This window comes from Chelonoidis abingdonii, chromosome 24, assembly GCF_003597395.2.
Source record: "Chelonoidis abingdonii isolate Lonesome George chromosome 24, CheloAbing_2.0, whole genome shotgun sequence".
Taxonomy (NCBI): domain Eukaryota; kingdom Metazoa; phylum Chordata; order Testudines; family Testudinidae; genus Chelonoidis; species Chelonoidis abingdonii.
Window position 1 is genome coordinate 8,234,136 of NC_133792.1, and position 25,056 is coordinate 8,259,191.

The window sequence follows — 25,056 nt, forward strand, 5'->3', positions numbered from 1 at the left end:
TACAGCTTCCCCACAGTCAGGATTGCTGGTGAGGCTCAGGACGTCGCTCAGAGCCCTCACACTCATTGTCCAGGGGGAAGCTAAAGCTGTTCCTGGCCCTGTGACAAAGCCCTGTACTCAGTTAAATTCTGCTTCAACTTTCTTCAGCGGAGGTTCTTTCCTGTTTAAATGTGATTCTATCCATTGCTGGCAATGGAGGTACCGAACTCACCATTGATCAGGAGCTCTGGCCCAGGGTTCACTGCTCTCCTCTTACTATTATTTGTATAATTTGCATTCTTAGCCTGCCCTCTACATGATATGCTGGTCATTTTGTATAAAGATGGCAGGCATCAGGTCTGTGTATGCAATACAAACATTTGACTTGACTTAACCCTGCTGGTCAGCTTGGTGTTCTGCAATGAGAACTTTAAAAGCTGGTCTGTTACCGTAAGGGCCTCATTTTCCCACTCAGTTATATGCCAATACCCTGTGGTCTGGTTTCACAGAACAGTACAAGCGCTTCCTTTGCAATAGGGAAGGGGGCAGAAACCTTGTCTGTGCTACCTGGCGTTTAAGCCAATGTTTCGCTCAGAGTGCTTGACCACTGAGGTTGGGGAGTCACTGGTTTCCCACTTCACTCAGCCGGGGCGCAGTGAAAAGAAACTCATCAGTTTCCCTTTCTGGTTACCAGCTAGCAGCCCAGGGCTTGGGCTAGGTTTAAAACTCAAACAAGTTCTCAGGAAGAAGGCTGGCCAGTAGACAAGTCCTGACCCCCTGCTTTTGGTTTAGGGTTTGTGCACAAGACACCAAGTTCTATTGAAAGGGCCCATATGAGGACTGGTTAATTTAATTTACTCACACCAGCTGGCAGCTGAGGCCAGTTCCTTTGCAACATCACTTCTCCATTGTGTGCCTGAAATTACAGGGCTCAAGTATGACTCCCATTAAAAACGGAAAGGAAAGTGCAGATTTCAGAGGCCCAGTGCGAGAGAAGATTGCGTCTCTCGGCCGCCCCCTAACCAAGCAGGGCCCTGCAATAAGTGGCGGTAGAAAAGTTTTCAAACGGCCTTTAAACTCCAGTACAAAAATGGAACTCTCAGGCATCTCTTCCCAGAAGGGATCGGAGGAGAAAGTTTATACAAGTTTTTACCACTACATCTGTCATAGAATTTCAGTGGCAGTGCAGTGAATTGTTTCCTCCTTCGGGAGGAAGTTTGATGCACATAGTGATGGATGCAATCTCTTCCTCCCCTCCCCCCCATTAGTCAGTACCAGATGGTAGTAGAAAGGCACCTCAGGTCAGCTGTAACAAATTGCCAAGCCTAATTTAGACCAGTTCTCAGGTGTAGATTTGGTCTTCCAGCTGGCCAAGTTCCCAATTCCTCGCTTTCATACAGCCAACTGAGTTGTGCTACAGGTTTGGGTTCAACCACAGCAGGTCCTAAAGGCTTGTAAAATTTCAATTAGGCTTTTAAAAGCCAAGCAGGCAATTTAATGCCTAATGTTTATACATGCAGTAGTGAGCCTTGACACTTGTTGCAGAGGCCAGTGGGATTTCTAGGTGAAGATTTCCACTTTGAAGTACCATAGAGACGGCAGAGCATAGCCTGTCACTTGAAAATGATGCAGACAGAGAAAGTTAAAGCCGGGCTAGTCTGAGCTTCTTTGGTTCAAAAGCCCAGGCTCTTTGTTTGCAGTAAGATCAAAGAAAAGGCTACAGCTGAAACTCACCTCAGAAACCCTGTCACTTGCACATTAACAAACCAACAGTGAGCAACATCTTTCTATTTCAAACACACACATCGGCCCTTAGCATCACCGAGACGGTTGGCACAAGTGTTGTTAAAAAAAAAAATGGAGACGCTACGGTCATGCTTCACTTGCACTCTGGCTAGCAGCTAAATGCCACTTTTCCCTTCCTCCAAATTACAAACATGAAAGTTCCTGAGGTTTTTGGCAACTGAGTTTCCACTCTGCAAACTGTGACTCGAGCGCTGCAGTAAACAGTAGGAGTGCAACACTTCCACTTTTTCCATGCTCTAGGAGCAGCTTCCACAGGGGGGACAGGACAGCTGGCTTCTAGCTCCTGGAGAGCAGGAGAAACAGCCTCCACTCATGCTTGGTCTGGAGCACTTGTCACCATCGTGGTGCGGATCTCTGTGGCTGCCTCGTGCAACTGACTTGCAGACAACGGCTGGTCTGTTTTTTCTAGAAATTCAGAACAGTTAAAGGTGGAGGGTTTTCGAAGGACAGATGGGAGCTGTTCAGTGTGGCTCTCAATCCAGTACCAGCCCTGGTGCGAACCCATTTCTGAATACCTACAGTGCCTTTGAAGCCAAACGATCAATGTGAAGGGCAGAGGGGACTATCCTCTAGTCTGCCCTCCTGCATAATCTTACCCACTGATTCTAATAGTTAGTGGATGAACCAGAACAGGGTGTCATGTCCCAAAACCGGTAAAACCAGAATGCATCAAAGGGTCCTGGCACAGGGTCCCAGCAGCACTGAGGGGCATTGCACCTCCATGCACCAGCTCTTCCCCCGCCCCACCCCCCAGAACCTGATACCCTCCCTCTCCTCGACCTAGTCACTGGGTGGGTTGCCGCAGGCCATCAACAAAGGCCTGAGCCCCAAAGGTTGAAAACCACAGAACTAGAGTCTCTCTCTCGGAAAGACATTCAATCTTGACTGAAAAAAAAAAACCAATCCCCCCTGCCTCCCCTTGTCCTAAAGGTGACCTACCCTTACTGGTAAAGTTTACGTTATTTCTCCCAAGAATCTGGCTAGTTCTACTTCCAGGCATTCGATCTTGGTCTTCCCAAGATCACGTCTGTTATAATACCGCTCATTAACAAAACCGTCCCCCCCCCCGAAATGAGGAAGAGCCCAACTCAAAATCCAGCAAACTGTCCCTGTTTGTAGTAACTGGGGAATCAGCTGGCTCCAAAGTGCTTTTGCTCTTAATTCAATCTCCTCTTTCATCCCAGCCAGTTCTCAGCTCCCACTACGGTTTGGTTCCTCTTACCTTCACCTAGGAACATGGGTTTAGTGGCCAGCAGCACATCCACATTGCGATGCTGGGACAGTGCATCTAAAAGGACTTGCCCCTCCTTTTGGAAGAGGAAGACAAGAGGGATGACTATGTTACCGGTACTTCCGTCGCCCACCATCTGGAACAGAACCATCTCCTCACTGCAGCTGCCTTCAGCATTGTCTAGAGAGAGGGAATAAGAGAGCCCGTTTCAGGGTCAGAGCTGGGCGCATTCTCTTACTTGGACATAGTCACACTCCATGCACTGTACTGATGTGCTGCTACTTACGGGGCAGGTTTGGTCTGACCCACAATTTCATGCCGGTAGGACAACTGGAGGTCACTTGTTCTTACTTGTACTGTACAGGTTACTGACCGGGGCGGGGGAGTGGGAAGGAAATGGGGCTCAGATGCTGAAGGTAACTGCAATTCCTGCCCCCATAAGCCACAAGCCTGCAGTACTTTTCTTTACACTGAAGGACAGGTATACATGGTACCTCGGTAAGCTTTCCCCAAGGGTTTCGCAATAAACAGACACTAAAGGTGCCCAATGCTCTTCTGGTGCAAGCCCCAGCTCCCAGCCCCTAGGACGAGACGAGCCTTTGCTCCCAGTCATTTCCATGACCGCATCAGAATGGCCACCGTCTCCCAGCCCCCTCCCACTCCTGCGCTGCTTCGGTAGCAGGACAAGCCCCCAAAACAGGCTAATAACAGTGCTCGAGACTCACCGATGAAAATCACCCCCGAGGCTCCTGCTTCCTGCAAATTCCTGGCTTTGGTGGCAAACATGCATTCGCCTCTCTGGGCCAGTGCCATTTTCCCTTGCACCTCCTTCCAGTTGCTGATTGCTGCACAGGCCTGGTAAGGTTCACTCAGCACTAAGCTTCCTTTCACCTGCAGTGACACACACACAGGGAAGCACTTCCAGCAAGGCCAGTTTGTACCGCACCTAGCGCAGCGAGGGCTGGTCTGCAACCAGGGCTCACAGGCAATACAAATCATCTCTAACAAGGGGCTATTTCAGTACCAGTAAGTACTGGGCCTGTTCAAATTCCCTGGGGATACTGAGGCTCAGGAGTGGTGTGAGATGCACCAGTCAGCTTGCTGTGTAGGAGCCCTACTTCATCCCTTTCTGGTAAGACAGGATGCATTTACCACTGTGGAGGCAGCAAACAGCTGAAGTAAGGGGTGTATACACCTTGCACGGCATAGCCAAGACCCCCAGGCTAGCTTCAATCTCCGTGCATCCTCTCCCACCCCCCGGTACCATCCTGCCAGGTCCCAAAACTGTTTGCATCATGCAGTGGGGCCTGGCTTCTCCTTAGCACAGGTTCACAGAGACAAGCCCAGGTTGCAGCCTCTGCAGGCTATTAAAATGAACCCAAAGAGCAATTCCAGCCACCCGAAACGATTCCCAGTCTCCAATCACGGCCTGCAGGTTTCACTCCTTGGAGCAGGAATGTTGCTTTGTTTTAAAAATTCTGCCCAGAAGTTTGATCTATTTTTTTCTCTTGATTTTTTTTAAATAGTCATCCAATCCAGGAGCAGAAACCAGGCCATGTGATTTGGTGACCAATCACAGAGCACCAATAGCGAACAGGCAAAGCAAACCATTTGGAAAATTGTTCAGGGAATGCGCAGAAAGCCAGGCTCAGCTGGCACGCGGACTGGGCTTCCAGTCCCTCGGCTCCATGGCCCAGCAAGGAGAAGCAGGAACAGTTAAGACAATCCTGCTGACCCAGCTATTAGCAGTGAAAGAGTCACCCACCCCGTGCTCCTGTTTGGTCAGGTCCATTCCAAACTGGGCTGGTCCCGCGGTGAGTACCACTCTCCCAAAAAAGGGGGGAGAGATAACTTGGACAGCCAGCGGGGAGATGCCTGGCTGCTCTCCTGCAGGCGGGTCGACCAGCTCCGTGATGAATTTCAGGCTGAAGAGCCCCAAGGGAGAAGCTTCTTGCTGCGGAGGGAGAGACAGCACTGTACGGGCTCGGGCAGGCTAGAGTCAGAATAACCAAGCTAGCAGCACCGGTCGGCGCTCCGTCCACCCTACAAATTACAGTGTAGAGCCAGGGGAGGTGCTAGGGCAGGACTGTATCACAGCACAAACAGGGTACTGTGCCACAGGCTCATTCTGCCCCACTCCAGCTCAGCTCCCCCTCCTCACATATCCCCCAGGGCCAGCAAGAGATTTAATTAGCATATGTGTGTTAGAGCTCTTGGAGGAAAACAACCCTACATGGCAGGGATGGACAAAGCACTTGGAAGCTTGACTTACGCGACCACCAAGAGAGCTGCAGAAACTTGGCCACTTGGAGGAACCGTGCCAGGAATTCTCACAGTGGCCTTCCGAAGTGACCAGCAGCAGGCAGAGCACGTCAGCCACGCACGGAGCACTCACCTTGTGTCGGATGCCCGTCAGCTGCACGCTCCTGTCACCCAGGGGGAGCAGGGTCAGTCCCATGTTCTTCAGGATCTCCAAGGGCTCCATCCTGGTGTCATGGAGAGGGAACTCAATCCCCCTGAGGGAGACCAGGACCTGCCATCAGAGTCAAGGTGACAGCAACACAACCCAGCCCGGAACAATGCAAGCCCAGGCTCCAGCAGACAAAGATCTAACAAAATACAACATCTGGAAGTTGAAGCTAGACAAATTCAAGCTGGAAATAGGGTGCAAATTTTTAAGGGTGAGTGGGATTAGCCAATGGACCCCATTACCAAGAGGCATGGTGGATTCTCCAGCACTGGCAATTTTTAAAACCAAGATCGGGTTTTCCTAAAAGACCTGCTCTAGTGCAAACGCAGCTATTGGGCTTGAAGCAGGATTGCACAGCGGGAAGTCCTAGGGCTGGCATTATGCAGGTCAGACTAAATGATCACAGCAGCAGAGTCCTGTGGCATCTTATAGACTAACAGATGTATTGGAGCATGAGCTTTCATGAGTGAATACCGACAAAGTGGGTATTCATCCACGAAAGCTCATGCTCCAATACGTCTGTTAGTCTATAAGGTGCCACAGGACTCTTTGTTGCTTTTACAGATCCAGACTAACACGGCGACCCCTCTGATACTTAAATGATCACAATGGTCCCTTCTGGCCCTGGAATTTAGGAATCGACAAAAGCCCATAGGAGTTACATAGGGGTTGCCACTCACCTGAAGAGTGCCAGGCGCTCTGCTCCTGGTTGCAGCAGCTGCTTGTGGGCATCCCGGATGGTGCGGGTGAAGGTTGGGTTATTGGGGAAGAGAGTCTGTGTGCTGGGGCAAGAACGGGTAAAAATCTCCTCTCCATGGCCCCTGCGAAACATCTACAGTGAAAGAGACAGGGATCAATTTCTTCTCTCCTCTTGTGCAGCCCCCTGGGTTTGGGTGAACAACGGCCCAGCACTGACTTTATCCTCTAACACTCAGCAAGGGACTAGCAGAGCCGCTCAGCCACTCCAGTGACCACCTCAAGGCCTGTGGCTTGTCCCTCCTAGTTCTGAAAATCCATTAAAAACCCAACGTCAGATGAGCTCAGGCAAGTTGGATGCATGTGGAACTCACTGGTCAGTGAGTGTCGTGTCCCCCCCCCATCCCAGTGCCCCATTCACAGAGGATACGAGTCTCTTGGCGGTTTAGTTCAAGCTGTACAGATCCTCCTGGCTGCTAGCTGTGGAGGCCCAGCATGGCCTACCGTTAAGACACCAGACAGGGACTAAGGAAACCTGGGTTCTATTCCCAGCCCTGCCACTTGTTTGCCGGGTAATCTTGGGCGAATCACTTCCCGTTCCCATGCCTCAGCTTCCTCCTCTGTTAGAGAGGGAGAATGATACTGACCTGCTTTGTCCAACACGTTGGGATCTGCTGAGGAAGAGCGCTAGATACGAAGAACTCAGTGGTATTATGCCTCTGTGGCAGGGGAGGGAAGCTCTGGCTGCACATACACCAGTCCCCCCACCCCAACGTTTCATAGCAACACCGACCATGTTTTAAAAATAAAACTAGATTCAGCAGTAAGCTGCCTGAGGGATTCAGGGGCCCAACTCCCATTGGAAATTCCTTCTCTCTCAGGCTGGGACCCAACACAGCTGGGTTTAAACCTTGAAAAATTACCAGCCAAGTTGACCTCCTCCTCTGAGAACAGTCATGTGCCCTGGAAGTCATAAGCTGCTGTGAAGCTAAACATGCCCCGGGCACCCTTAAGAAAGCCTACAGCTGACGTACAGTCATGTTCCTGGGGCAGGGGGGCCGGGCGGTGGCGAGGGACAAGGGCAGCAGGTGGGCCTCGGTGGTGAAGATGTAATCGTCAATGTCTAGAGGCAGATCTCGCTTCTCAGAGAAAAGCAAGTAGAGGTACTTAAACATCTCAGCCAGGAAAAAGGAGTCCATCCTGCATGACAAAGAGAGACAGGTGTGAGAGGCTGGGCCTGCTGAGACTGAGGCAGCAAGAATTGAAAGAGTCTGTCAAGATTTATTCACATCCCTAAAAATCTCTGGCAGATCACATCACTCCTCTTTGCTCTGCCCTGTCTTGAGATGGCCGGGAGAAGCAACCTCTGTGGTCTCCCTCTACCTTCAAGACTCACATCGCTGCTGAGGAAATGCTACCTTGTCACTTCATACAGCAACCCCCGCCACCCCCACCCCCGGAGATGGTATTCCTATGTCCACTGCAGACAGAGAACACACAGGGGGACTAGATTTCCTCTCGATCCAACATGGCTCAGAATTGAGTGAGGATTACTTAGCTCCAGGAGAGATTCCGACCCGCGTGCTACCATGGTCCCCCCCGTCTGTTGGCTTCCCTGCATCAGTCATTAGATTTAGACCACGCACTCTTTAAGATAAAAGGCTGCATCTTTATGTCAGCGAAGCACTGCGTAAGCTCACGGTGCTAGAAAGATCGCTTTCATTAAACTAGGGTGCCCCATGGAATTGCGTGGAGAGGAGGATGGAGGTTTTGATCTTCAGATAAGCCTGAGAGACTCCAGAAGATTAACGTGGTTTGGCCAAATTCAGTTCAGCACAGCTGCACAGCAAGCCAGTTCTGTTCCAGCTTTGCACAAGCTGGATATGGATTTAAACACGTCCTTCGCAGGGCAGTAACATGGTCACTGGTGAGGGCACAGTGGACTCACACACTGCACCATCCCCACACGCACCGCGCAAGTCGGTATTAATAACTAAGTGGTCCCTGACTAGCCAGGCTAGGAGGGAAGTCCCCTGATTTCCCTCCACATCAGAGATCAATCAGAACAGCTCTGAGACCAATAGGGTGTTCCTGTGCTGGGTGGCTTTACTGCTGGTGATGGGGTTTGTTGGTAGCATTCTAAGGGCTTGTCTAGACTACCCCTTACTTGGGTAGAATGTACGTCGCTCAGGGGCAAGAGTACGCCACACTCCGGAGCGACGGCGCTCAGTGTAGACAGAGCTATGCCGACAGAAGAGCGCTCTCCCATCTGCTTAGAGCGTCTTCACCAGACGCACTCCAGCAGCGCAGCTGTATGATGCAGCACTTCTAGTGTGGACTAGCCCGAAGGTTATGTCTAGACAGAAGCTGGCAGGTGTAATTCTCAGTGCAGGTAGACATACATGTGTAAGCCATGCACCGCAAAACAGCAGCGTGGGTGGCAGCTCAGGTTAGCCACTGGCGTATGTGGCCAGGGGGTCAGGCAGGATTTGTACCCTGATCTGGCTGCAATGTCTTTCCGCTGTCAAGAAAAACCACCATCATCCCCCTCTACTTTGGGGGTGGGAATTAAACCTAAGAGAATTAGGCTCCAGTCCGGCATCGGAACCCATGTAGACAGCCCTCCGTGTCATTGGTGCACAGATGCAGGGACTCACCCACACAGCTCCAATTAGCTGATCCCAAAGATACAGCCCATTGAGCCATTCCCCACTGCACGGGACCCAGGATGTCCCATACCAGACACCAGCTCCACACCCATAATTCCCCATTGGCCCATCCCACTCCTGGTTAGCCCTACCCCCTACCCCGTACAGTGCTTCCCTCTGACCAGAGAGGAAGGGGGTCTACCTGTCCTCGTGTCGGCCCGTCCGTACATCTTGCACCGCCGCAAAGCCACAGGCCACCCGGGCATACTCGTTCAGGCTCTCTACAATGGACTTTCCCACCTGGAGGTAGTAGGGGTCTCGAGTAGCCTTGGAGAGAAAACAACTGCAATTCAGCAGGCCACCAACACACTCTCTTCCCAGGATAGTGAAGTCCGAGGGAAACGGTGGCTCATTCACAGATGGACGTGACAAGTCACTCAGGGGAAGGAAATGAAGAGATCCAAATCTCCACTCCCCATGATGAACACTCAGCCCACTAAGTGATCTGACCAACTCTCACGCCCCAGCCGCTTTACAACAATGACTTCGAAAGTCAGTCTGGAATAAGAGCAAGAGAGAGAGCTCAGTGGTTTGAGCATTGGCCTGCTACACCCAGGGTTGTGAGCTCAATCCTTGAGGGGGCCATTTAAGGATTTGGGGATTTAGTTGGGGATTGGCCCTGCTTTGAGCACAGGGTTGGACTAGATGACCTTCTGAGGTCCCTTCCAACCCTAATAATCTATGATTCTATGAAGTCACTGATCAGCCAGGAGCTGCCACCACATGCTCTTCTCTCCACCAGCTACATCTCTCTGGGAGCGATGGCACCCTCCGTCCTGCTGCTTCTTTGGAGGAGTTAAACACATCCACTTTCAGCCAAGCCACGGCAGGGGACTAACCTTGTACAGGAAGTAGGTACTCTCGGCAAACTCCGGCCGCAGAGGATGCTGGGCCCAGTACACGGCAAAGTCGGACGTGAACGCCTTTAATGAAGGGTGAGAACACACTAAGATACAAGCTGCCATTTTCACAACAGAGACACTGAGGGCTTGTCGACAGGGAGACTTACATCCTGGCTCGCCACGCGCTAAGTCTACAGCACACTAGCTTACCAGGCACTAAATGGCAACGTGGACCTTACTCCCACACACTAGGAGTTCCCTAATACTCCCATTTGAAACGGCACGAGACCCTTTAGTGTGCTGGAGCAGGGTTCACACAGACAAGGCAAGTTCAGATGTTGCCGACTAGGGGCCCTGATGCAAAGCCACTGGAGTCAGCACAAGTTTTCTATGGACTTCCACGAGCTTTGGATCTGGCCTTGGAGAGCTAGTGAGGTGCAGAGATGGGAGAAGAGCATGAAACGACATAGGGCATTTTGCTTTGGCAGCTAAAGGCATTTCAACCTGGAGAGCTGGGAGGAGAGTGCTAGGGTCCAGCTCAGAAGGAGCAGCGGTTGCAGCATAGCTATGAAGACCATATAAAGGATTCAAGGTGCAAACCCTTGAGTCTCTGTACCCATATTGAAAAGCTCACAGACTTCAATGGGAGTCTATCTATTGACTTCACTAGGCATTGGATCCAGCCCCTAACCCTGGTCACGGAAGCTAGAAAGAGAACGCAGGTGAAGGTTCTTAAGAGTCTGCAGCGTGGGGCATCAATCCCTGGAATACGTCTGCCCCCAGCGGGGAACTTCCCGACGGTTCATAATCCTACCCCTGGCACTCTCTGCCGCGGTGACGGGGTCACTCAGCAGCTGGAAGGATGCTGGGCCTGGTACACAGGGTGAGAACACGGGAGGCTGAAGCGAGGGAGGGATTTTCCCCCCCTTCACAGCAGCTCCCCGCACCCAGAGACCGACGGGATCACAGCGCAGTGACAAGGGGAAGCAGCTTGTTCACTCACCTCCGGGAGGAATTTGTGCTGCTTGGTGACCTGGTACAGCATCTCGTGCGTCTCAATGGCGGGCTTCAAATCCCCCCTCAGCACCTGGGGACAGACAAAACAACCCCTTGTTTCCCTGGGGCACAGCAGGGGGATAAGAACGGCCTTGGGGCAATCGCAAGGCACCAGAAACGCTCCTGGCACATAACAGTGAGAGGAGGAGAAGAAAGAGCCTGGCTAGGAGGTGATTTGTATACAGCACCGGCATACGGGTGTTAGCGAATTTAGTGCTAGTCAAAGATGCCGGCTAGCTGGCTGGTATGGTGTGCACAGGGCAGACACAGCAAGGCAAAGGCTGTGCAAGCTGCCCTCCCATTAACCCACCAATATGATTCACCCCTTCGGGGACAGACCAGGGCTAAGGGGTGAGAAAGGATTCCAGTCTAGACCCATTCGCTCTTTGGCCTCACTTCTGCCACCCAGAGGCCAACAAAAGGAGGAAGATAATTAGTGCCAGGTACATGGATGCAGAGACAGTCTCAGAAGCTGGATTGAGCCCCCACCAGCTCATTTCACATAAAGGTTGTAACTCTCCCACATCAGCCATAATATACCTGCTGCTGCCTCCCAGCCCAAACCATGGGACACGAAGGAGGGAAGGAGGGTGGGTATTTTAGCTTCAACTTGCCCACAATCTATGTCCTGCCGGACACATTTCCCTGATTCACCTTGGGTCACTGCCCCGAGCCAGGCTGACTGGATCAGCCAGGGACAGAGCGTTTGACAGACAGACATTTCACCAAGTGAGCTGGCTTGCAGCATAGGTCTGAAAGAGCTCCAAGCCTGGCCCCAGGACCAGCTTTTGCAGGAACACAAGGGTTAGGAGGGAAGGAAAAGTGGTTAGGGCACAAGCCTGCCATTTGGGAGACCTGGATTCAAGTCCCAGCTACATGCCACTGACTTCTTGGGTAACCCTGGGCAAGTCACCTATCCTCGCTGTGCCTCAGTTCTCCATCTGTACAATGGGGATCCTAGCACTGCTCTGCCCTCTGAGGCATGGGAGGCTGGAAGGCACTCACATGCTATGGTAACAAGGCCAGATATGTACCTGAGCACAGAACGCTGGCTCGGGACGCATCAGTTAACGGCCGTACAAGTGCTGAGGAGCAGAACCGTCAGTTAATTTCAGGCAGGCCGATTGGGTGAAGGCACCGACCCTGATGAAGGACCCTGCCTAGCGCTCTCTTTTTATATTAACCGACCTATCACAGCCCTGCCCCTTTGCTGTGCCAGGCTGCATCTGAGCACAGCCCCATTAAAACCAACAGCGAGTATTTACTTGGCAGCACCACACAGCACCGCCGAGTCCATTCTGCCCCAGGCTGCAGCTGTACCTGGAGGCCGGGGAAGAAGGCCAAGAGGGAGTCCATCCAGCTCCGGATGCTGATCGTGGGGTTGTGCATATGGACGTTGAGCAGAAGGGGAGGCTGGCTGATGTATTTCATTATGGCCACATAATGCTAGAGAGAGATGGACACAAACTCGGTTATCCAAGCAGCAGGGCAGAGCGCTCTGTAACCCAGTAAGACAGCAGGGGGCAGCAGAGTAGGGAGGGCTTAGAAAGGTCTTACAATTCAATAGGGAGGCTCCTCCGTGGAGGACTTGGGAATCTAGGACCATCTCTGATATACATGCCTCATGTCACGGGACACCGTGGGCATGTCGTCCATGCTCTCACAATTCAAACGGCGAAGCAGGGCTGGCTCCCGCTCAGTATGAAGAAACATTCACCTGTGGCCAACAGCCAAGCATGGATCATTTCTGCCACCAAGTCCTTATGAGCCAGTGGAAGAGCACTTGCTGGCAGCACCTATGCTAACTGTGGAGAGGCTCCGACTGCCGCATGAGCCTCCCCACCACCTCTCTCAGAACGGACACTGAGCTCTGCATCCTGTCAATGAAACGGGCTCCAAAAATGGGGGGAGGGATAGCTCAGTGGTTTGAGCATTGGTCTGCTAAAACCAGGGTTGTGAGTTCAGTCCTTGAGAGGGCCATTTGGGGATTGGTCCTGCTTTAAGCAGGGAGTTGGACTAGATGATCTCCTGAGGTTCCTTCCAACCCTAATAATCTATGATTCTATGAATGGCACTTGCTGGAAAAAGTGGCAGCAGAGCGATACGCCTCCCCCCCCAGCACTGGCCGCAAGTTCCTACCCAAGCGAGGAGGTGCCAGGGTGGCCTACCACCTGCAGCATCCCTGGCATGCTGCCACTGATTGCAAAGCAGAAACTATCAGCAGCCGCTCTTGTGAATGGAAACGAATGCAGACAGGCTGCATGGCAGAGGGTCTTTCATTGGTGGGTCAAGTTGGTCTCGCACCTTCAAAATGGATTCTCAGATGGAAGAGGGGGCGAGGGAGCAATGGGCAATCGACCCCATTTCTCCAGAGCGTTACCCTGTGTACTTACAGCGTTGAACCTCTCCAGGTAGGTGTCATCCCCCAGGAGTATATACGCCTTCATCAGGTACTCGTAGTACGAGTCTATCCCAGCTCCGACCCCGCTGTCTAGGGGAGAGTGACAGGCAGGGAAGCATGAGAGCCTTACCCAGAACCCCCCTGCACAGCATCCCAGAAGAGAAGAACGTTGCAGCCTCCTGTGTGTCTCCCTGGCAGCGCTGGCCAAACCGTCAGCGAGGCAGATCTCTGGCTATGTCCTGGCAGTGGGGAGAGGATTCTTCCCCTTCCCAGGGCGGGGCACGGCGAGTGGCACCCGCCTTCAGCACTCTGCCAAACACAGCTCTGCCCAGAGCCAGCAGGGGGCACTGGCTCTGGGGCTGCCAGGAGGTTATTCTGGTTTCCCACCACCCAAAAAACGTGGTAGAACGTCGGTTCTGAAGCACTCCGGCACAACTCAAGTCCTGCCACTGCGCCAAAGCACACAGCGTTACCAGCCTGCACATCTCGACAGCCAGGCGACACCGGTGTCCCTCCGGGCCTGGGATTCACTTACCCCTCCGCACCCAGTCCCCATTGTGAATGTTGATGACCGTCCCCACCAGGTCGTTCCCTTTCTGGCGCTTCTCCCAGAGAACATCCAGCGCTCTCCGAGCGGTGTCCTGAGAGCGGAGTGAATGTACACAACACAATGTCTCCATATCACCCTCCCCTCTACCCAGGAACAGGCAGGAGTTGTTCCTACGCCATTCCTTACGCTTATTAAAAAGACCCACTCTACACAGCGAGGGGACAGCAATAGGGCTCAGGAGCTTTGGGCTCTGGCACTAACTGTAGGGCTTGATTCCTCAGAGAAGTTGCCGTGCCTCAGTTTCCCCACCTGTAAAATGGGTGTGATAATACTTCCCAAGCCCATGGGGATAAATCCAGCCTGTATTCCATGCATTCAGGTTCCACTCAAAAGCAGAGACATAAAATAGAATCATCTCCCCCTTCATGCCCAGACTGTTCCCCTCCCCCGTATGTTCCTACTGCTTAGCCAAAGCAAGGGCCAGTTGCTGAATTGTGCAGGGTGCACTGGGGCGGCATGCAGAGCACTCGCCGACAGGGGGGGAGCGCAGCACAGACCAATTCTGCGCTGGGCTGCCTGCCTGGACAGATGCTTTACATCTCCCAGCTGCCCGCAGGACCAACCAGCACCAGGCAAGGGACTCCATTTCCAGCCATCCCTCAGATTCCAGCAGCGTGAGGGGAGGGTGAGCAGCTGTCCCAATATTATCGGGACCATCCCAATACCAGGGGCTTTGTCTTATATAGGCTGCCTATTACCCCCCGCCACCCATTGTCCTCCCTCAGGTCCCAATTTTTCACACGTGCTATCTGGTCACTGAGGTAGGGGTGTTGTGGGACTGCTCACCCACCACCCCCATTTAGCCTGTAGAGGAGGGCAGGCTGGGATCCTGCCGACATGCAGATGGACGGGCAGCACGAGGGCTCCGTTAGGCTGAATGCAGATGGCACGGGGCCTGTGGGTTCCAGTGGCCATGTGAAATAGGACCTGGCGGAGAGTGAGGGACTCAAGCACAGGGCTGGATAAGCAGCAGGGGGAGGGTTTGACAGAGCGTGTCTGGTTCCTGGCACTGAGGGGCTTTGCCCAATCTCTGGGCAAGTTCAAGTGAAGCAGTGCAGACCACGGCAAGGCACTGTGAAATGAAGGGCCCTCCACATTCTGGATTAGCTAACCCCAGGGACTCCACCAAGTATGCCCAGAGGGTATCCTGAGGCAGGAACCTGTCACGGCTGTTTGCTTTTCCCTCAAGCTTCTCAACCACTTACTTCAAAAACAGTCTCTTGCGTCAGGCGACTGAGGGCAGCAAACTCCAAAATCATGGTGCCAGCGCAGGCCGTGCAGGTGTCAAGCTCGGTGCCTGTCCGGGAGTTCGGACTCAGGACCCCATACCTCAGGTTCACCTGGATAGAGAGATGCTCTCTCAGTTTCACTGGATGTTTTTCCTCATACTTGTCACATGCAGCAATGAGGTTATTCTACTTTTGTGCAGCGCTCTGTCCTGCAGTGCTTTACAAAGCAACTGCCAAAATGCAGCCACCTCTGGGGTGGAGGGTAGCAAACAGCTGGCATGCAGCACATTGCACCACAGCAAGGAAAGGGGTATTCTGGCCAAGAAATTGGGCCACACATGCCCTATTGTCAAGAAGATCAGGAAACCTTTATCAGCCACACAGGCCAGGAAGGCTTATAAACAGCCACCTGGAAGTGCCCCTCTCCCCATCATAAGCCGCATGGAATATTTCTACCTCCTGCAGCAGGATGCAGGGGTCCCTCTGGCTGCAAGCAACTTGGTTGCCTCAGACCAGAAGCAACAGGCCAGGGCAATGCAGAGCCATCTTGACAGCGAGCTTTGAACCCCTTTCAGTCACTCAGATGCACTGGGACTGTGGGGCTGTCAAGAAGGGTCAGCCCCGCTCTCACTCCCAGTGCCCTGCTGGGCATCTGAGTCAGAGAAATGGTTTGTCAAGGCAGAAAGCACTCAGCGGGGGCTCTGGGGAAGCACACAGCCCGCTGGGACCCACGTGTGGCTCCAGACCCCGCAGACTGTATTGGTGTGTTGTTGTGGCTGTCCATGCCAGTTCACAGAAAGCCTCCCCTCGTCCCGGCTCAGATCGGCCACTCCCTTACCCTGGGGTACGGCAGCCCGCTGGTGGTGTTGAAAGCGGGCAAGAGACGGTACCCTAAATCCCGGGCCAGGTGCAGGAGCTCGCCCTTGTACCACTGCAGCCGCACGCTTTGTGCCTTCAACATATCGGCCATGATGTGACCCCCCAGCAGGCCCCTGCAGGACAGAGAGCAGGAGAGGGGCAGTGCAGAGCAGGGTCAGGCTGCACAGAGGGACCCTGCAAGTTGAGATCCCAGACGGCCTATTTCAGGAGCTCGGCGCCCACTTTCCTCTGCTGGGATGATGAGATGCTAGGCCAGCTGGGCCCCTCTGCCCACTCCCCCCCCAGGCCCACTGGTGAGCCAGGGGCCCCAAGCCTGTGGTGATAACCCCGCTCTCCATCCCCACTGAACCCAGTGTTCATACACAGCAAGGAGCCTTCCCCCTCTCCCTTGGAGCTGCTTCTGTACCCTCAGATGCCACCCAGAGCCACTGCACCGAACAGCCACACCGCAGAGCATGTGACAGAGCCCATGAGGGCAGTATGTGCCTAGGCACTGAGCTGAAGGGGACAGATGGGGAGGCACAGCTTTGGGAACTGGCACTGGCTCTGTGCTCTAAAGGACAGTGCAGAAGGGGCCCTGCCCACCAGCGCCCGGGGCACCTGCCCCTGCCTGGGCCTCACCCCAGCACACGAATGTTGGTTTCAAAGACAGAGACCACCACATCGTTGTCCAGCCGCACGTCCAGGACCACCTTCCGCACAGCGTCCTCAAACTCATCCAGCTTGTTAAGGACCTGGGCAGCCAGAGCCACGGGAAAGAAGAGATTCGATTCAGCAACGTGGGGCCCGCCCCACTGCCCTTCACCTCCCCTTTCAAACACCTCTGCTTCTCCAGGCTTTCAGGGCCTGCTTACAGCCCCTGTCTGGCTACCCAGCTCTCTCCTCTGCAGACCCTGCGCTCAGGTTCCCTGCCCTCCATGGCCCCTCATTCCTTTCTCCCACAAGGGTGCCTGGGACATCTGCCCTGAGACTGTCCACTACACACCCTCCTCCGCCAAATCCCCCTGCACACCCACCTTCCCCTCATCCCCTGAAAAAACAATCCAACTGTTCCCCCTCAGCTAAGGTAAAACCCTGCTTTGGCTGCATGTTGTCTGTGGTGCAGAGTCTGGTCTTGTGAGGTGTGTACAGCCCCCAGCACACTGCTGGGTACTAAACAAATGAGAGTCACAACAGCAATTTACTGATTGGTCACATTCCAGCTCGGCATCACCTACTCAGACACATTGTTTCAGGGAGAGCTGGATCTTCCCATAACCTGGCAGATCTAGCTATTTTCGGTACTTCCGTACACCGCCCTCCTCCCCGTATCCACCTCCCAGACCCCTGAGAGGCAAGCAGTGCTGTTTGGGGAAATGAGGCACAGAAAGGCTTGTCCAAGCTCACACAGGCAGTCTGTGGAGGAGCAGAGAATTGAACCCATGTCTGCCAAGTCCCAAGCTTGCACCCTAACCACTAGGCCATCCTCCCCCTCAGATGTGCTTTCCAGCTCACTATCTCAATGTGAGCACCTCAGGTCAGCACTGCCAACAGTAGCAGGAGCAGGGCCTATGCAAGCATACGAGTGGCGCCCGGGCTGCCAACTCATGATTTCATTGCGAGTCTCCCAATATTTGCCATGTGTTATTTTGTTTTGTTTTTTAAAAAAAGCCTCAGATCCTGGATCCAAGTGATCACATCAGAATCTCAGCTTCATTTAGAGAAGAGTTTTCAGCCCTCATGGAGAACAGCTTCAAACCATGGCCTGAGTGCACACTACAGGTTTAAAACCCAGAAGGCAAAGAATAAGAACTCACATTTTATGCTAGAGTGCTTTTAAAAATCTCAGGATTTCACAGGACCTGACTCAGGATTTTCTAATGCTCGAGGTGGGCAATACCAGTGTGTGCAGGGATAGGAGGGGCAGCACAGCCAGACGGACATTGTGGGCTCTGGAAAAGCATGGCCAAGAAGGGAGTATGACTGCAAGCTCTTTGGGGCAGACACTGTATTTCTGGTCTCTGTTTGTATAGCACCTTGATCCATGTCTGAGGCGGCGAGGACCTACTGCAATACAAGCCACACACACAGACACAAATAAGAATAGATTAAGGCAGCTAAATAAACCCAGGATCATAGAATAGACAACAGGATAAGGAAATAAACAGGACATAATGAAGGGGAAAACAAGCTGAAGACAGAAAGAAGCAGAGAAAGGAAAGCATGCCCTGAATTGATCGCTACTGAATCAATCACCATTGAACCTAGGCCCCAGAAGGGGTTCTGGGAGAGAAAATTAACTGAACACGGGAACATGTTTTGAATGAACGGGCATTAATTTTTCTGTTCATCACTAGGGGAAAGAATGAAAAGAGTAAGATGCATTAACAGAGAAGGAAAAGAAGAGGATACGAGAAACTAACAAATTACAGAGACGCGCGCGGGAGGAGGGGAAAAATCAGGGAATCTAGGCTGTAGCACCTAGAAGTCTCAGCTGAGATCAGGGCCCCATCATGCAAGGCACCAGACATATTAAGAGACAGTCCTTGTCCCAAAGAGCATAACATGTCCAGGAAGGTCATTTTTCATTTTGATTAGATTTTCTTTCATAAGCAAGAAGCACTCATGCTAAAATGAGAGGTTTCCTGGCTTTAACTGCATTGCTTTCAAACGCAGACAGACTATCTGCTCTTATCTCCATGCAATACATAAAGCACAAACACTAAAGCCTGCACACAAAACAACACAACACTACTGTTTATCCCCCTTGGGCAATGGTGGAAGCTAGGGTCAAGGGACTTGTCCAAGGTTAGACAGTCAGTAACAAAACTGGGACGAGAACCCAGGCGTTCTGGACAGACCTGCATGAAGGTTTGCTGATCCTGTGGTTCTGGGTTTCATTACAATCCTGAGGTTTGGGGCAGGTTTGGCCCCAGAGTTCCATAGCCTTTTGGCAAGCATAAACCAAGATCTGGTCTGAGAAGAAACCCAAGCAAAGCCTGGGAGTGGGTGCAGCTGAGTGCCACCTGCAATGGCTGGATTCGTTTAGCACTCGGATGAGCTAGGCCTGGGGTGGAGGGAGGACATGTGGGCTGAGAGTAGAGAGAAAAATCAAAAGTTTGCATGAACTGCCATGGGCCAAATCTGTCTTGTGCACTAACACTTGACAATGCTCCAGCCACTAGACAATACTTCCTCCCGCGTCCTATTGAAACCAAGTCCCCCCTACTCTAACCGCCACTGAAGATGCCCCAAGTTACTCCTGATCCTAGGCATACTTTAATTGTACTTGTCCATCAAGAATGTGAGAGAAGCCCTACAACTTTAAGGTCAATTCTTAGCTCACTTGAAAAGAGGCAAAAACAGCAGAGGGGAACGTACAGTCCAACACAAGAATGAAATGGAAACCCCTCTGTGCCGGAACTCAATCTTGCTGTTGACAGATACCAATGCCTGTAAATGCAGACACCACTAAAATCCAGCTCAACAGATCTAAACCTGCCAACCCCTGGATAAACTGGTCTGAGAAGCAGATTGCTGACTTACCACAAGCGTATCCAAAGTGTCAATTAGAGTGAGGGAAAACCTACAGGTTTAAATGAAAAGAACATTTTAAATTCAGATGAAAATTAGGTCTTTGAAAGTGAATTAGACCAAATGGTTAGCTGAAAACGCACGCCAAGGGGCAGATTTTCTGAGCTTGGCACTTGCATGAATAATGGCACAAATTGTACAAGTGGGTTTTTTTTGCAGTTGCTGCAACAGTGCACACAAATGGACAAACAACTATCTACGCAATTAGATGTATAAATATTCATCTACAGAGAGTCCTGAAAATCTGACCCATGATATTCTAGCTAGAGTAGGTCAACATTTTTACTCAACTTTTATTTTTTCCCTTTGGATTGAAATGGTGTGTGTGTGGGGGGGGGGTGTTTCTCCACTCGAAACACAAATTTCTGCATTAAGTATCTATTTTCAACAACTTTTTTCAGGTTTTCACTGAAAAACCAAAAGTTTCAGCCAAACCTGAAATATTTCTGATTGCTGAAGATTTGTATTTTTGCTTTTTTGTTTCTGGTTTTGTTTTGATGAAAAACATTGTGCAGAAAAAAAATTCTCAGAATTTTTTTCAAAAACAAAAACTGTTTCCGGACCAGCTTTCATTCGATCTCTCCTTAATCATGAGGGGGAAAAATGTACTTTAATTGCTGAGACTCGCAATACAAATAGCACCTCCACTTCCCCCTCTTAAGGATCCTTCCAGCAGAAGATCTGAAAGTAATTCTCAAATATTAATGAATTCAGCTTCAAAGCTCCCATGAGAAGTAAATATCATCATCATTTTACATGTAGGGAAACTGAGGCAGTGCTGTGAGGTGGTTAGCTCTTGGTGACATATCACAGGGAGCCCAAGTGTCTGAGCTGGGAACAGAAGCCCAGATTCCCAGTTTGCTGTCCTAACCACTGGCCTATTTTCTAACACATATAATCACAAAAGCCACAAAACCCCCACACAGTAGCAAAGGAATCAGAGGACACTTATGGCCAACAGGTGCTCCGCAGGCTGTAATGCGAAAGGAGGAAGAGGAGGAACCCATCTTGAACACTCACTTGCCAAGCGCATCATCAACATCCCCACGACTCGGCTCCATCCCGCGCACTCGGCCCCGACAACTCAAAGGCATTAGCTCATCTGCAGGATATGCGTGTTTCTGTACAAGGGAGGGGAAATCCCACAAATTCTCAGTTGATGGTAGATCTAGGACTTGGAAACAGTCTCTGAAGACTGTAAAGTGGGCTGCTTTTCAAGTAAACTAGGCCCCTTGCCATTCCCATTGCAGAAGAAATGCCTCTTGTATTAGGCTGCTTGTTCCTTGCTCTACAGATATGCACATGCCTTATTAACCTCTAGCCAGGCCATGGGAAGCAATGCAAACAGCTGCTTAGATCTGTGCTGCGTTCATCCAGCTCTTACACTAGGAGGGCTAATACTTTGCCAATCTAAAGCACCTAGCCAAGGCTGTCAAGGGCTTTGCAAACATCCAGTGAAATCCCGGAGGTCCTACTCAGACAAAACTTTCAGCATCAGTCGGATTTTGCCTATGTTAGGAGCGAATGAAAACCAGGGGTGAGGATTTCAGTATTTGGCTCTTTAGTTACGATTAGCCCCATTTTACAGAATGCGGAGTGACACACAGCTTATTAGTGGCAGAGCTAGGAATAGCATGCAGATCACTAATTCATGCTGACTGCTACACCATGCAATCATACCCATCTCCAAGCAATTCTCACGGTCAGGACAGCTATTTAGGTGAGGGGACATTTGGAATTCTGGACAAAATTAGCCTGCTCTTGCCAGCCACAGAAGCTCACATAGCGAGCAAGAGTTACGCTTTGTTCTGATGGACAGCGGCCCACTATCTGCTATCCCTACTCTTTGCACAAGGGATAAGATGAGGAAGGTTTCCCTGCTCCATTTGCACGTCTCCTGGAGTCCAGTGGATTCCAGCCAGCACCTGAATGTTGTCCAATGCCTGTGCCATGCAGGAATTTCTTTGGTGGAGCTTCTACACCTAAAACATAGGTTGACCTCATTATGCCGCTCAGGGGTGTGAAAAGTCACTCCCTGAGAGAGGCAAGTAAGCCAACCTAAGCCACAGCATAGACACTGCTAGGTTGGTCGATGGAAGAAGTCTGCTATCAGCCTAGCTTCTGCCTCTTGGGGGCCTGGATTTACCAGTGAGTGAGACCCCCTTCCACTGCTGTAAAAAGTCTCTATACTTCTACACGGCAGCCATGCAGATGCTGCGCTTGTAAGGTAGGCACACCCTTAGCGTTCATTTACAGAAGGGATAGGGGGAGGGGGAGAATTTCTCGTAATGAAGGCAGCTCTTTTTTTTTTTTTTTTGCCAAGTGTGACCCTCTGAAGGTTAGATTGGAAACAGAAAAGACCAGACAGTGCATGGCCATAGTACAGGGACACCCAGGCGGGGGCAAGTCGGGCAATTTGCCCATGGCCCCGGGCCCCACAGTGCCCCCCACAAGAATACAGTATTCTATAGTATTGCAACTTTTTTTTATGAAGGGGCCTCTGAAATTGCTTTGCCCCAGGCCCCCTCAATCCTCTGGGCAGCCCTGCCATGGTATGGTGCTTGGCGGATACAAGCAGCTTTCCAGCCTCCTGTATACCCTATACAAGAGTCCAGGGAATGGGACACTGGGTCTGGTCCTTCCTGCCATGCACACACCACTCCAAAGGAGGAGGGAAGGGTCTTTGCCCTCAAAACTCCTCCATACCATCCTAATGGAGACACAGCCCCTCCCAGCTCTACCCCAGGGTTGGAGCAACTCAGCATCAGTCCCCAGCTTGGCCATGGCCTAGCCCCAAGTGGAGAGTAAATTCAAGGGCGTTGAGGTGTGAGTGGTTGCTGCACCTGGGCTGCTTCCCCCGTGTTTCTGTTTTAAAGAGGGTATTTTTGGTCAGATTGCGAGACTCTTGTATTTTTTTCTGCAGTTGCAGAGCACCCCAAGCTACCTGACATGCTGCAGCAGGGAAGGCAGCTGGGTAAGCAGGGTTAGAAGAACAGACAAGACTCAGGGTTTTGACCAGAGACATGTGAGCAAGAACCAACATAAAAATACAAGTTACCATGTAGCTGCCGTACGCGTGGTCAAACATCTCCACAACCTGGTCCCTGGAAAGGAAACAGCAGAGAGACAATGGGAAGCTCAGCCAGCCCAGAGCTGCAGCCACTGCCACTGGGCAGCCCCATCAATCGAGAACTCTGTGACTTCCGTTTCAAAGCAGGTGAAACAACAACGATCCAGCAGCGATCGATGACCTGTATCTATTCTAGAGCATTTTATTAAGTCAGTGTTAAATTACTGGTCCTGTTCCTTTTCAACTATCATCATTAGGTTAAATTGTGTACCTAGCAGAGAAGGTGCCAGCTCTCCATAGGGGAGTCTAGACAGGGCAGACAATGCACAAGATGTTCCAGTGTGAGATCTTTTGGTTCACATGGACATATCCACATTTTTAGCAACGGCACCCTACAAAGCTCATCTCTTAGGGTACGTCCAGACTACCTGCCAAATCGGCAGGTAGCGATCGATTTATCGGGGATCGATATATCGCGTCTCATCTCGACACGACTCCGGAACTCCACCAGGGCGAGTGGCGGTAGTGGAGTAGACAGGGGGAGCCGTGGCCGTCGATCCCATGCTGTGAGGACGGGAGGTAAGTCGGAATAAGATACATCGACTTCAGCTACGCTATTCCCATAGCTGAAGTTGCGTGTCTTACATTGATCCCCTCCCCCTCCCCCAGTGTAGACCAGGCCTCACTCCTAGACAATGAGAAAATGGGCGCAGGGGTGGATTTCTGGGGCGGGGGAGGGGAGAGTTTTTAAGTTGTCTGTCTTCCTGGTGCTGGGTTATATTAAATTGCTCTGCTGCAGTCAGGCTCATTAGGGATATATTTTCAAGTTAGATCAGGTTTTCCTGGCGTACACAGCACTGGTGCAAATCTATTGCGACTGTACGCTCTTCGGGTCGGGGGCTGTCTTTCATTATGGCCATAATTATGGACAGCGCCTTGCACAACAGAAGCCTAATCCTTGACCGGCATCTCCCTGTGCTACCAAGATGAAATAATACTTCTCAAACAGGACGCTTGTATCATAAACACCAGCACCTCCCTCCTGTCCCCTGCGTCCTGAGACAGTTTTCACCGGTGGGTGGTGGAAACCAAACTTTCCCAAACGCAATTTGTTTCACTGTATGTTTTGCCGTGGGGACGCGGGTGGGACCCAGCCTGAACCGTGTTGGGTGCGGGCAGAGGAGGAGACACCATCTGTTCTGCACATCTCCCGGCACCGGGGAGCCCTCCTGGGTGGGCGGTTTTCAGCGGCCCCCAAAGCCCCGCAGTTACCGCAGCAGGAAACCCGGCGCTGGGGCTAAGCGAACCCAAGCGGACCAGCCCCCGGGGGGCAGGGACGGGCTGGGGCTGCTCCAAGCTCCTCGGGAGGGGGGCGGACAGACACGGGCGCTGCGCTCACCTGAGCCGGCTCTTCTCCGCCGCCCCCGCCCCCGCGGCGAGGGGCGCCCACAGCAGGGCCACCAGCACGCCCAGGGGGGGCCCCCGAGCCAGGCCCCCGCCCACTCCGCCTCCGCCCCGCGCAGCAGCAATGACCTGCCCCCAGCGGCGGCTGCGCGCTCCCGCGCCCGGCCATGCCTGCTGCGCTCGCGCTGCGCTGCGCCCGGCCCGCGGGCTAGTGACCCCGTAACGCGCCCCGCCCGCCCGCGACCGCGCCGCTGCCGGGGCCGCTCGGCCATGCCCGGCTCAGACCCCGCGCCCCAGCAAGGCATCTGGACCCTCCTGCGCGAGGAATGCTGGGAACTGTAGTTCCGAGGCGTCGCCCCCGCGGTCCTGCCAGCCCGAGCGGAGCTATTGGACCTGCACCAGCAGCCCCGGCCGCGCCCGCAGGGACCCGGAGGCTCCCAGGGCACTGCAGCCGCAAACCCGGTTGCATGTATGCATGTTACTAGACGGCTGAGCAGAGTACTGCACGCGCTGCGTGCACATTACATGCCACTAGGCTGGCTTATGAGATGGCAATGTCACTAGACATTGCATGTAGATATTACATGCTATCTGTAGACTGGCTGTTAATGTAGATGCATGTTACTGAGACGGCTGCATGCAGAGTACATGCTACTAGACTGGCTGCATTCAGATTACATGCTACTAGACTGGCTGTGGTATGCAGATTATAGGGGTGGCACATAGGCTCACGAGCTGCATGCGGACCCCTCACCTACTAGACTGGAGGCAGGCTAGGGATTTCTGCCCTGCAGGGATGGGGGCCAAAGCTTCAGCCCCTTGGGAAGGCACCTGCCAGGACTCAGGGCTTGCAGGATGTTCGTGGGCTAAAAGCCAGGCCACCCAAGAGGATCAAGGGTTGGCAAGAAATTTGGGGCCCCTTCCATAAAAAAAATTGAATCATATAGAATAGTATTCTCATGGGGCCTGGGGCAAATTGCCCACTTGCCCTCCCCCCCAGGCAGCCCTGGCTAAAGCCCACCCAAACCCCTCCCACAGGGCTGAAACCCCCCCCCCCCGCCCAGACCCAGCCAGCACGCTCGCGGAGCTGAAGCCCAAGTCC

The 25,056-nt window shown here is 52.4% G+C and overlaps 1 protein-coding gene across 4 annotated transcripts; it reads right to left on the reverse strand.

Annotated features, from left to right (window-relative positions):
• Positions 1-1,749: 1,749 nt before the first annotated feature.
• LOC116835138 (ER degradation-enhancing alpha-mannosidase-like protein 3) lies at positions 1,750-24,025 on the reverse strand. 4 transcript variants are annotated; one of them, XM_032797678.2, is made up of 20 exons: positions 23,950-24,025; positions 22,539-22,584; positions 20,501-20,601; positions 19,433-19,472; positions 16,529-16,641; positions 15,867-16,020; positions 15,005-15,139; positions 13,725-13,830; positions 13,182-13,279; positions 12,109-12,234; positions 10,736-10,819; positions 9,730-9,813; positions 9,033-9,157; positions 7,217-7,382; positions 6,167-6,318; positions 5,412-5,532; positions 4,782-4,970; positions 3,742-3,907; positions 3,008-3,196; positions 1,750-2,190 (listed from the first exon to the last, which is right to left on the reverse strand). In XM_032797678.2, the coding sequence occupies exons 2-20, from the start codon at positions 22,566-22,568 to the stop codon at positions 2,096-2,098; spliced, it is 2,274 nt and encodes a 757-aa protein (XP_032653569.1). In that variant the 5' UTR covers positions 22,569-22,584; positions 23,950-24,025; the 3' UTR covers positions 1,750-2,095. The 4 variants fall into 4 exon arrangements, with proteins under 4 accessions (XP_032653569.1, XP_032653570.1, XP_032653571.1 ...); XM_032797679.2 differs by lacking the exon at positions 4,782-4,970; XM_032797682.2 differs by lacking the exons at positions 1,750-2,190; positions 3,742-3,907.
• Between the last annotated feature and the right edge of the window lie 1,031 nt (positions 24,026-25,056).